Raw genomic sequence first — 13,710 nt, 5'->3', positions numbered from 1 at the left:
TATTTGTTAATAGATATGTTGGTCTGTGGAAAACCTGCATCTAAGAACAAATAACAAGGGAGTCTCTACTGCTTATTCATAATACCATCCTAAATTTTGACAGAAAATTATTCTTTCTTCATTATTTAATCTGAGGAGACACTCTGGAGATAGGCCTTTGGATATAGCTTAAGTGAATAAAGGAGGTTGTTTAGGCCCAAGAGAAGATACTGAGTGGCTAAAGCAGTAAGCAGAGATCAACTCTTAAAATATATTCATTACTAACATAACATAATAAAAAATTATTATAAAAAATGTACTCATTGTCACTATATCCAAAGAGAAGACTAAATTAGTCAGGAGATGGAAGGGAATGGGCTTTTAAAGGGAATGAGGTTTCTTTTATGGCCTAAGAAAGGGTTATGGAGCAGCTCTGCCTTTCCATCCCATGCTTATTAGGGACTCTGTAAGTGATGATCAAATGAATGAATGCCTCTTACTTGTAGGGCGGACAACTCCCTCCTGGAATCACTATGTTCTCCTGCAACACCAGCACTTCTGGTCATTCTACCTTCCTCCTCACTGGCTTTCCAGGCCTGGAAGCCTCTCATCATTGGGTTTCCATCCCCATCAACCTCATCTGTGTGGTTTCCATCCTGGGTAACGGTGTCATCCTTCTCCTGATCCGCACAGATCCATCCTTACATGAACCCATGTACATCTTCCTATCCATGTTGGCAGCCTCTGATCTGGGACTCTGTGCCTCTACCTTCCCCACCATGATGTGGCTCTTCTGGCTGGGTGCTCGTGAGCTGCCCTTTGATCTCTGTGCAGCGCAAATGTTCTTCATCCATGCCTTCACTTATGTGGAATCCGGTGTCCTGCTGGCCATGGCCTTTGATCGTTTTGTTGCCATCCGGGAACCTCTGCGCTATGCTACAATTCTGACCCACTCAGCCATGGCCAGAGTGGGGGCTGCCATCCTGGTGAGGGCTGTCCTGCTCAACCTCCCAGGACCCATCCTCCTGCGGCATCTGCTTTTTCCCCAGATCAGTGTACTGTCTCACGGTTATTGCCTGCACTGCGACCTTGTGGGATTGGCCTGTTCAGACACCCAGATCAACAGCTTGGTTGGCCTGGTCTCCATCCTCTTGTCACTGGGCCTTGACTCTTTCCTCATTGTGCTCTCATATGCCCTGATCCTACGAACAGTGCTGGGCATTGCATCACCTGGGGAAAGGCTCAAGGCACTCAACACATGTGTCTCACACCTCTGCATCGTTCTCATCTTTTATTTGCCCAAACTGGGGTTGTCTGTGTTGCACCGAGTAGAGAAGCACAGCTATCCTGCTCTGGCAGTGCTCATGGCCAACCTGCACTTCTTGGTCCCACCTTTCATGAACCCCATTGTTTACTGCATCAAGTCTAAGCAGATACGTCAGGGCCTCCTAAAGCGCTTCCAGCAGAAAAGGGTTGATATCTCCTAGAAGACCAGAAGGACCCAGAAACACAAGACCCCTGTGGGGAAACCTGGGTCTTGGGGTGGGGGAGAATTAGTGGCGGGGAGTTAATTTTTGAGGTTTGAATGATTCAGCTTTTCTTGTTGAGCCCTCTGTGGGGGCACAATCAGCTTTTATAATTATAATTTTGGGGGACTGAGACCATTGAAAAATATATTTAAGTATTACCGTGATAATCCTCTCATTGCTCTGTCTGACTAGAACTAAACTACTTCAGACTCATACTGTGACATCCTTCCTAGGGGACCCAGCCACAGCAACTGAGGGAATGTGTGTGCATACTCATTTGCGCAGGCACGTTTCTCCTTTTCCCCACTGGATTTCCCTCCCCCCACTTCATTTCAAAGCCTAAGGAAGAACTATATTCCTATTATACATAAGGTTAGTTAGAAGTACTGGCCTTCTCCCAAGTTCAGTATTAACCAGCTCACGTATCAAAGGTGTGGATGGTGGGAAACACACAGGATGACATGGCACATGCCGAATTTATCTAATACTTATTTGCAGCCTAGGGAGCGGTAGTGTTGTCTCGATTCTTGTCAGGATGTGTCTCTGCTTTGAGCTTGACGTTTGGTACTGTTAAACCTAGGAAAGCTGCTCAGCAGAACTTCTGGACGTGCTGGTTTCTCAGGCATCAGTGGTGAAGGTGGAACAGCCCAATCACTTCCAATGCAGGCGATCTGCTAGGATATAAGCTCCATGAGGACAGAAATTGGGGACTGTTTTGTTCCCTGATGTGTCCCCAGCTCCTAGAACAGTGTCTACCATATTACAGGTGCTCAAAATATATTGTTGAATAAATGAGTAGCGAAGACGAAGGGACAAAAAAAGTCTTTATGGCTCATCTTCAGGAAGGAAGAGGACTTGAGAGATGTGAATGTCTGAGGCTTGTGGGGGTAATGAGCAGCTGGTAAACTGCGATGGAATGAGGTAAGGATGGGATGTCAGGGGCCTTGGGGACAAGGTGTGACTGTCTCTATATCACATGATCAAGAAGCCTATTTCCAAGGGTGCAGCTCAGAGAGGAGCTTAAGTTTTTTGTGGAGATTTCCCCAAAGCTATTTGCAAATTTCCAGAAGGAACTTTTTACCCAGAAACTGAAGGGTATCCCACTCCAGCATTAGCACTGACCTTGGCCTGCTCAGCCCTAAAATAACCAAACATTTCACGGAGAATCGAAATAGGGATATTCCTAGTAGAAAACCACTACTCAAATTTAATAGAAAAAGCCACAATAAAGCTATTTGGAACTTCTTGCTTCTATCTATAGCTATCTATATAATTGGTAATTTACTGCTTTTGTAGTCATTTCTATGTATCATTTTCATGAGCTGAGATGAGAAAATAGGAACTCAGAGGCAGGAGGCAGGATGGGGGAGCTGTGAGCCCTATACATGCAATTCTAGCTGGAAAGGTTGTTTCCATATATCAGATATATTTACGTTGGCCACTGTAGCATGGATTCTAAGGAACTCAGATCCCTGTGCTTATCAGTAACTAGGAGAAGGCCACTGCCAACCCTGTGTGTCTGAAGGTCACAGATCCTGCCGATAGAAGTCAAGAAGCTAGGATAATAAATCATGAGTTCGAGTTACCATTTTAGAATATTATGTCCAGTAGTAGCCAACTAACGGCTCCAATAAGTCTAGTTTGACAGGCTGCTTTGGAAGAGGAGGTCATTTGAAAAGATAGCCGTATGTGCTATATTGTGCTATATGACAATTTTCCTCATCAGGGACATAAATCTTGGATTGAACAAGCAATTGTGTTATCTAGGCCGCTCTGCCCACTTCACCTTCCACCCCAAAATAGGAAGGTTCTGATCAGAGAGACAGCATGTCCATCTTGCTGAGGAGGGTCCCACCTATTTCTGTCAGAAACTCACAGCTGACGGGACGGTGTTCAGGATCACAAGCAGCCTTGGGCAGTAAAAACAAAACAAAAAATGTATACAGGCTCCAAGGCTGGAAAAGTTCTATTGAGAGGGTTAGCAGAATCAAGCTTGGATATTAGACACCCAATCTAGGATTGTAGGGATCCTTTGGCTTTGTAATTTTTACCTTTTCTCAACAGCAGCACTGAACTTGGAGACTTCTCTCATTTTAATTGCTGTCACCATAGCACGACCACTCTTACATTCCATGGCTCCACTGACATCAAGAACTGGAAGAGATCTGGGGGTCTGTGTCTCTACTACTTTACCTTCAGGGTACAGACATCCCAGCATGTTCCAGTAATGCCTTCCTCTGCCCACAGACCTGATAACTACTGAAGTATTTGAGCCTGACACAATGTGGAATCCGAACATGGTTTCTAGAAAGCTTCACTACTAGTTCGCCCACTTAAAATTATCAGAGTGTGAGATTATATATATATAAACTGCTTTTAGATTTTGTTATTAGTTTAAAAAAAGTCTATGTACATGTATCTAAAATCTCCTGCACTTAACCTTTAGGCTAATAAGACTATCCCCCCCCACCCACACCTGGGTGCCTCAGCCGGTTAAGTATCTGCCTTCAGCTTAGGTCATGATCCTGGGGTCCTGGGATTGAGCCCCTGCTTCTCCCTCTCCCTGCAGCTCCCACTGCTTGTGCTCACTGTCTCTGTCAAATAAATAAATAAAATCTTAAAAAAAAAAGACTATCCTCCACCCATGCAGAAAATTGGAGTTTAAAAAAATCATACTGAAAGGGGTGCCTGGGTGGCTCAGTCATTTAGTGTCTGCCTTCGGCTCAGGGCATGATCCTGGTGTTCTGGGATCGAGCCCCACATCAGGCTCCACTGGGAGCCTGCTTCTTCCTCTCCCACTCCCCCTGCTTGTGTTCCCTCTCTCGCTGGCTGTCTCTCTGTCTGTCAAATAAATAAATAAAAAAATCTTAAAAAAAAATCTTACTTCCGGCCTACACCAGTAAAAGGCAGAGGTCCTCCATGGTAGCTTAAAAAGGGACTCTAATTTCCTGCAGCCAGAAGACAGACTACTGAAATAAGACCCAGGATATGATTTTAAGGCTGGAAGAAATATAAAGACAACTGAATGTACAGTCTCAATATAAAATTTACTTTGGTGTAGATGACCTGGTACAGAAAGTGTGGGACATTAAGAACAAGAAATGAGGCATTTCAGTGAATGAGCCTACATCTACTGAACCTTCAATATTTTCTGAACTTTCCAGACTAGCAGAAGCACTTATTTTTCCTTCACAAGAAGATAATGGTTTCTCTGCCTGGAAATCATGACATGACCTTATTTGAAGCAGGTGCTTTGCAAGAAGTTTCTTGTTATCTTCAAGATCTACTTCATCACTTTTCATGGTTTCCAAGCCCGGTTATACCTTAGAACAGTGTAGGGGGAGAAATATAGTGTTTGCTTCTAGAGGAAATAACTTCCATGCAAAGAAAGTTGTAGGATGTATAACTATGGTATACCCCTTATCTCTCCACCCCAAGAATCCCAGAAGTCTGAATTCCAGTTGAAAAACACTGTATTAACATAATAAAATTCCTATACAGATTCTTAGTTCCTCAGTTTCTTCCCTTCTTTGCTGTCTTTTTCCTCTTCTGACCTTGTATCCTAGGGTGGTTCAGGCTCTGTATACCAATCTTAAGACTGGCAACTGTCTCTATTTCTTAGAATACCTGAATGGATTGTCCTGACCCACTTCACATGGACATTCTTCTGTTTCTAGCCACCAAAACATTTAGTATCCGTCTTCTGACTCTTGAGATGGTCCAGGCAGTTACTTTATATCTACTCTTTACTTCAAAGCATTTAGTAGTAGTAGTAACTTGTTTAAGCCCATCTAATCACTCATCTGAAGAGGATATAATGCTGGCCTCAAGCCTATTGGAGTTACAAGATGAGAAGGGCTTGGACCTCTAACCCTGCTGGGAGAATGCTTAAATAGTGGATATCAGAAGGGAAAGAGAAACCAAAGGACCCTAGAATGGACCCTTAAGTGAGGAGAACAGTGGACCTAAGGAGAAGACGAGATAATAGAGCAGTACGTGTTATGATGAACCAGCTGGACAAGAATGAAGGAGGAGAGAGTGCAATGATCCTGGCCACCAGGTATAATTTTTCCTGTATTACAAGGTCAGAGGGACTGCAACTAAGAAAGTAACTGTATAATAGCTTAAGTTAGAGTAGCATCCCTGACATTAGCAATTTCCTGTTAGGAAGATAGAGTATGATATTTTAGTTTCACTAAGTTGAGAACAATTGGTAACACCTCAGACTTTAAACCTTCAGAAAAGCTGTGCCTTAATAGGATATCCACATAAGAAGGGCTTTGATCTTGGAATAAGAGAAAAATAGAATAATAAAATCTGAAAGCCTGAAGTTAAACCTCTTAGGCTAAGATCTTGACCCATCAATAAGTAAACTATGCCTGATAGACAAAAACTAAACACTCCTCAAGGCAAGATAATGGGATCAAGAGATTTTTCAATACATCATTTATAATGTCTGGCATACATTGAAAAATTACTATACATAACAAAAAAGGCATAATTAAGAGGAAAAAAAGTAGCAGAAAGACTTCTCATAGTTCATATTTTGGGTTAAACAAATATTTTCTCTGTGTTTGGAATTAAATATTAAAACAAATATTTTAGCATAACTATAAAAACAGTTTAACAATACAAAGAAGATGGATAAATAGGTGACGGTTAGTATGCAACCTTCTTGGGAGCTTCCCAGGTGCAATCTGAAACTGGCCCCTGTACACAGAAGGCAAGGAAAGACTGAAGAAAGCGGCAAATCACTCCAGATTGGCGGGTGGAAGATTTAATAAGAAAGGGAACTTACATATGAGGCTTGTCATGGGAAGCCACAAGGTGAGTTGATCTTCACATCCACCCACCAGAATCTTAGAAGTTTATAGAGAGGCCTTAACTGGGCTTAGTCATGTATACCACCCAGATGGTCTCAAACACCTTACACTCTCAAGGATACGTCCTTGGAACAGCTCCCAATGTGAGAGTGGTAGACAGAGCATACATCCCTAGGACAGAGGAGGAGGTGAGAAGTCTCTGATTACCTGGGTCCAGTGTTTCTCCTGATTACCTCCTGATGATATGGGGATTTAAGGAGAAATTTAGAAGCTGCATAGAAGAATCACATGAATTCTAGATCTGAAAATACATCTGAAGTAAAATCATTGTTGGGAATAACATCAGATTAGATAATGCAAAAGAAAGGATAGAGAACCTGAAGACCAACTCAATAAAAATTATCCAGTATTCTATTAACCAGGTAATAGAAACAGAAAAGAGTTTAAATAAATAGAATGATATTTGGGTCTCTATCAGGTAGTCTTACATATAAGTGATTGAAGTCCCAGGAGAAGAAAAACGGGTCAGAAAATACTTGGTGAATTAAAAACATTTTCCAAATTTTATTACAAAGTTATAAAATTAACTCACAGACCCAGGAAATTCAGAGACCCAAGCAAAATGAATATAAAGAGAATTACACACTGACACAAAGTCAAACTGATGAAAACTACATAGACAGAAAAAAATGTAACCTAAGCTTCTGAAAAAAGATACATTTATGGGAATAATAAGAATTATGAAAGACTTTCATAAGAAAAAAAATGAGGTTAAAAAAATAATGGGCCAATGTATTTAAAGTGCTAAAAGGAAAAATAATCCTGTCAATCTAGAATTCTATAGCTAGCAAAATTTTTTTTATCAAAAATACATTTTAAGTAAGAATATTTTCAGGTAAAATCTCAGAGAATTTCTTTTTAAAAAATTAATTAATTAATTAATTAATTAATTTTTAAAGATTTTATTTATTTATTTGACAGAGAGAGAGAGAGACAGCCAGCGAGAGAGGGAACACAGTCAGGGGGAGTGGGAGAGGAAGAAGCAGGCTACCAGTGGAGGAGCCTGATGTGGGGCTGGATCCCAGAATGCCAGGATCACGCCCTGAGCCGAAGGCAGACGCTTAATGACTGAGCCACCCAGGAGCCCCTCAGAGAATTTCTTTTCAACAAACTTACACTACAAAAATGCTAAAGGAAGTTTTTCATGTTGAGAAATACGATATGAAAATTTAGATCTATAGGAAGGAACGAGCGCTGAAAATAGTAAATATATGCATAAAATAGTTTTATTAAATTCTTTAAAGTAGTTTAAGTTTTCAAAGTTTATAATGCATAAAATATATGCAAATATATATTTTATGTAAAATATACATAAAAATAGCACAAAAGACAAAGTAAATGGAACTGAACTGTTGTAATATTCTTATGTTTTGCAGGAAGTGGTATGACATTAATTCAAGGAAGATTGTGATAAATTAGGGGTATATAGGGTAAGCCCTAGAGCTACCTATACAAAAGTAATATGAAACTAACCACAAGTAGAGGGGATAGAATGGTATTTCAATATATGTTCAATTACCAGCCCCCCCCCCAAATGCAATGCAGCAGAAATGAAGGAACAAAGAACAAAGGAGGCAAATACAAAACAAATAGTAAGATAGACCTACACCCAAGTATAACATGAAATGTAAACAGACTACTACATATTCCAGTTAATGGAATAAATAAGCAGAATTTGTCAGACTAGATACATATGCAAGGCCCAACTTTTTGGTCTTTACAGTTAACTAAATATAAATATAAACTGACAGTTTAAATGTAAATGATGGAAAATGTACTGTACAGTCTAAGCAGAAGAAAGTTTGTTGTATAATATCAGGCAAAATTGACTTAAAAGCAGATTACTACTCAAGATAAAGAGGATCATTTTATAATGCTAAAAGTGTCAGTTCAAGTAAGATGAAAACAGAGAGGGAGGCAAACTGTAAGAGACTCTTAAATGTAAAAAACAAACTGAGGGTTGCTAGAGGGGAAATGGGTGATGGGTATAAAGGACACTTGATGTAGTGAGCACTGGGTGTTATATGCAACTGATGAATCATTAAATTCTACCCCTGAAACTAATAATACAATATATGTTACCTAAATTGAATTTAAATAAAAAAATTTTAAGGAAGAAAATATATAATAATTATAAATGTGTATACACCTAGTAACAGATCTTCAAAATACACAAAGCAAAATTGACAAATAAAAGGAAAAATAGAGAAAACCACAATTGTAATTAGAAATTTTAGCAGTCCTGTCAGTGACTAATAGGAGAACCAGATAAAAAATCTTTCAAGATATGATAAAGTTGATCATTGATCAACTTGACCTAAGTGATAATCATAAAATACCCTCCAAACATGAAGGAATATTAATTTGAAGTGCACATGGAATAGATACCCAGATAGACTATACCAGGGCCATAAAACAACTCTGAATACATTTTGAAGGGCAGAAATACAGCCTATGTTTTCCAACCATAATGGAATTAAATTATGAATTAATAGCAATAAGTATAGAAAATCACCAAGTACATGAAAAGTAAACACACTTAAAATAATCAACCAGTGGGTCACAATAGGGAAATTAAACAGTAGTATAAAATATTTTAACACAACATTAAATTTGTGGGATACAGCTAAAGCAATGCACACAGAGAAGCTTATACATGTGAGTTTTTAGGAAAAAAAGTTTTAAAAATCAGTGTTCTTAAGTTTCCACCTTAAGAAGCTAGAAATAGAGGAGCAAATTAAACCCAAAGTAAATAGAAGAATGGAAATAAAGAGCAGAAATTAAAGAAAAACAAATAGAGAAAAATCAACAAAGCCACAGTCTGGTTCTAAAAATTAATAAAATTGATACATCTCTCTCCCTTAACAGCATGACAAGACAGGACAAAATAAACATGAATAACCAATATAATAAAAGGTTACAAGTCCTACAGAATTGAAAGGATAATAAAAGGATATTATGAATAATTTTATACATATGTTGGTATATTATGACAATTGTTATTTTGACAATTTAGAGAAAATGGAAAGATTGTGAAAATAGAAAATTTGAATAAAACTATATTCATTAAAAATTAAATGTAAAATAAAAAACAAAGGAAACTTCAGACCCAGATTTCTTTCCTGTGTAATTCTATCAAATATTTAAGAAATAAATAAATATTATATGAACATTTTCAGAAAATAAAGCAACAGGGAATACTTGAATACATTTTAGGAAGTAAACAAAACCCTGATACAAGAACTTGACAAGGAAATTACAAGAAAGAAAATTACAAGATCAGTATCTGGTCATGAACATAGACTCAATTTCCCTATCAAAATATTAGCAAACTGTTCCAGCAATATACAAATTTGATAGTACATCATAACCAAGTGGGGTTATTCCAGGAATACAAGGTAGTTTAACATTTAAAAATAAGTCAATTGGTATACTCCATTAATAGAATGAAGGAGAAAAATCACATGATTACCTAACAATATGAAAAAAAAATGATGACCAAATTTAACACCATCTGGATAATTTTCAACAATTGGTAAAGGAAACTTATGAAAAACCTACAGTTAACATGATACCTAATTATGAAAGATTGAATACTTTCCTCTTAAGATCAGAAACAAGGCAAGGATGTTTGTGCCTAATTCTATTTTATATTGTATCAGAGGTCCTAGCCAATATGAGATCAGAAAAAAATAATTTCTACAAAAATTATTACTAGGGTTTGACTGTATGTTTTCTAGCAAATCGATTTCAAAAAATATATATAGGAATGCAAAGAATATGGAACAGCCAGAACCACTGTGGAAGTACAGTGTTGGAGGACCTATTCTACTTCCTTTCAAGACTTATTATAAAGTTATTAAGACAGTGTTGATATGAGGATATGAGATTGGTATGATAATCAAACAGATTAATGAAAGAGAAAAGAAAATCCAGAAATAAAACCACACATAAAGAGTTGACGGATATTTGACAAAATTGCCAAGGCAATTCAATTTGGAAAAGAGTCTTTTCAACAAATTCTGGAAAAGTGAAAAATAAGTGAAAAAATAAATCTTGATTTCTACTTTACACCATATACAATTATTATTTGTGTTGGATCACAGAACTAAAATTAAAAGTTAAATCTATAAAATAAAGCACTAACCATGAATAAGATTGCTAATTTTGAGTTTATAACTAAAATTTTCTTTTTTTATTATGTTCAGTGAGCCAACATATAGTACATCATAAGTTTTTGTTGTAGTGTTCAACGATTCTTTAGTTACTTTATGCGTAACTAAAAATTTCTTTTTATCAAAAGAGAGCTATGAGAAAATCAAAAGTTAAGCCACAAAATTCGGCCAATATTTTCATTATGTTTATATGACAAATGACTTGTATTCAAGATATATAAATGGCTAGTAAATATCAATAAGCAAAAAGTTCAATAAAAATGGACAAAAGACATTAACAGGCATTTCATAGAAGGTGTATGCACAAACAGTAAATGTGTAAAAAGTTACTCAATGTCAGTTATCAGAAAAATGCAAATTAAACCCCAGAATTACCATTTTACACATATTGGAATGGTTAAAATAAAAAAAAGAATGGTAATTTCTAGTGTTGATCAGGATGTGGAACAACTGAGAAGTGTCATACATCACTGGTGAGAGTATAAAATGGTACAGTTACTTCGGAAAACCATTTGGCATGTTCTATGAAACATACATTTACCTTATAACCCAGAAATGCCACTTTTAGCTTAAGAAATATTCATAGCAGCTTTATTTATAACAGCAAGAAAAAAAATAGGAAGAAACTCAAGTGTCCCAAAATAGTTAAACTTGGGTGTAGTCATGCAATGGCATATTAGCAAATAAAAAGGAATTCACAGCTCATCACACAATACAAATGAATCTCAAAAATATGTTCAGCCAAGGAAGTTGGACATATAGAATATATATCATTCCACCTATAGGAACTTCTAGAACAGTAAGTTTGATCCAAGGTAATCAAAACCAAACAGTGGTTTTCTCAGTGGGGGACCCCTAAGGGTTTTACCTAGAAAGAGCATAGGGGAACTTTCTGGGATTATAGAAATATTCTGCATCTTGATTAAGGTGGTGGTTAGACTGATGTGTATGTTTGTCAAATATTATCTAACTATATATTTAACATATGCATTTTATTTTAGGTAAATTATACCTCATTAAAAATAGTTTTGGAAAAATAAATCAACTGTAACCAATGGTCCCAAATAGAGTATAGTTGGTTTTCTTGATTTCCCCCATAATTTGAATTAAATATCCTGGAGATTAGAATTTATTGCCCAATCTGAGGTCTCTAGTTGCCTGGCAACCTGGGCTGTTTGTGGGCAAATCAAAGCTACTAATTTTGAGCCCTAGAATGAAGATGAAGAATTATTATGGTAACACTGGAGTCACTGAGAGTACATGGGTGGGGGGATTTTACTGAGGTCTCCTATTCAAGTTGTCACCGGGGATTTATCTTCCTGAATCATCATTATATTTCCAAACCCTAGAAAAGTGTTTGGCATGTTGCATATTCTCGGAAAGGTCAGTGATATTAGGAAAAGAATTATCCCCTCATTCTTGGATTAAATCTTATTAGATTTTTGGTTGCAGGGTCTAGACTTATAGGAACTTACTGGATAATGGGTAAACAACACAGAATTTAGAATTAAAAAGATCTGAATTCTGGCTCTGACATTTACTTGATTTCTTGGGCAAGTTATTACTTTCCCAATCTTCTGCCCCTGGCTCTGTAAAGTGGGGGTAATTATGTGCGCTCATCAGATGGTTATGAAACTATAAGAAGATGATGCATGTTCTTGTGAAGCACTGCAGAATGTTAACCTAATCCACTGCTGTAACTGGATGAAGTTCTGATGACCTAGGTCTTCCTGAGCCTACTAGTGGCCTTCTGTGGAAGCTCTTCTCTAACTTATTAGAATGCTTTGCCTGAGAGCCAAATACCTATTAACTCCCTACCAATCTGCATGTGGATTCTGAGCAGGGATGTCAACACCAGAGACTCTGTGAACTCTGGATCCTAATGGGCCTTCTAATCACAGTCATCATTTTCATTTTTAAAACCTGCTCTGGAGGTCAAATTGGACTGCTTTCTCTATTTTCCCTCCAAAGAAGGGGTCTGCTCTTTCCCCTGGACATTTGAGGCTTCGTGGCAGCTCCACATGGCCACTCCCAGGGAACAGAAGACTTGATATCATCTATTCTGAGACTTTGTTCCCACACCTTACACCCAGGCATCATTGCTTTCTAAGAAAGCAGCCTTTCCTACCTGTACAGATGTGGAATGAAAAGAGGTGGGTACTGGGATCTCTTTTCCCTGAGCAAGTTAGGTGTCCTTACTCAATACCCATGGTCCCTGTGCTTATCCTAATCATATTTGTTTAATTTGGCTAATTAAACTAATTTGTTTTGCTGTTGTCTCCCTATATGTAGTTCTCCTCTAATGCTGAACAGTCTCCACAAGGACTTCTGACCTAATCAAGTCCATACCCCTAAATTTTTAACATACTCAGTGAAAAGATGAAAATTCTCACCTTCCTAGATTAACATTACACTTTGTTGCTTATTCCTCTGTACAGTGGACACAGTTGTCCCTATGGCCCATTGCTGAGTGTTCTGCCTCCATCTCTCTGCTTCTCTTCTCTGTGTTTGTGTTTCTCTTGTCAAACTTGGAGTTTACTGAGAGAGGTATTCATGTATCCATATCAGAATAGGAACACCTGACAATGGATAAGGATTATTTTTCCTTTTCACATCATCAGTCATATCTTTCTCATTTTACCAAGGTCTCCTGGAAGGTAGGAGCCATGTCAGAAGAGCAGTGTGAAATTCCCTGGGAGACCATCATCAGCTTGGTGACGATGTTTCCCAATAGACAGGGAATCCCTATGCTTTGTAACTATATCTACATCACAAATGGGAAATATCTGACAATTTTTCACCCATCAGACTTGCGCTATGTTTCCTTATCAAAGTAAGGATACCACTGAGTGTGGGTTTCTCTCTCTCCACCATGCTGTAAACTACTGGTCTCTTAACCATTGGTGTTGGTTCACAAACTGGCTCCCATACACAGAGAGCAAGCAGAGACTAAGGAAAGAGGCAGGCTACTCCAGATGAGTAGGTGGCTGGCTTAAAAAACAAGGGACTTATTTATGAGATTTGTCTTGGTGGCCACAAGATAAGTACCCATCTGCCAAATTTTAAAAGTTTATATAGAGGCCTTAACTGGGTCCAGATGGGCTCAACAATACCTTACTCTCTCAAGGCTGTGTACTTGGAACA

General features: G+C 37.9%; 1 protein-coding gene across 1 annotated transcript; it reads left to right on the top strand.

The window, feature by feature from the left end:
- Nucleotides 1-480: 480 nt before the first annotated feature.
- Nucleotides 481-1,794, top strand: LOC103677998 (olfactory receptor 51G2-like). The gene has a single exon (XM_008707261.2). The coding sequence runs from the start codon at nucleotides 513-515 to the stop codon at nucleotides 1,464-1,466; it is 954 nt and encodes a 317-aa protein (XP_008705483.2). The 5' UTR covers nucleotides 481-512; the 3' UTR covers nucleotides 1,467-1,794.
- The last annotated feature ends 11,916 nt before the right edge of the window (nucleotides 1,795-13,710 follow it).

Source organism: Ursus maritimus, unplaced genomic scaffold (genome assembly GCF_017311325.1).
Source record: "Ursus maritimus isolate PB19 unplaced genomic scaffold, ASM1731132v1 scaffold_16, whole genome shotgun sequence".
In the NCBI taxonomy this organism is placed as follows: Eukaryota; Metazoa; Chordata; class Mammalia; order Carnivora; family Ursidae; genus Ursus; species Ursus maritimus.
The sequence above is the reverse complement of the archived record's forward strand: the minus strand, read 5'-3'. Positions and strand labels throughout refer to the sequence as shown.

Excerpts from the sequence above, each read along its gene's own strand:
- LOC103677998 (XM_008707261.2), top strand. The coding sequence starts at position 513 with ATGTTCTCCTGCAACACCAGCACTTCTGGTCATTCTACCTTCCTCCTC.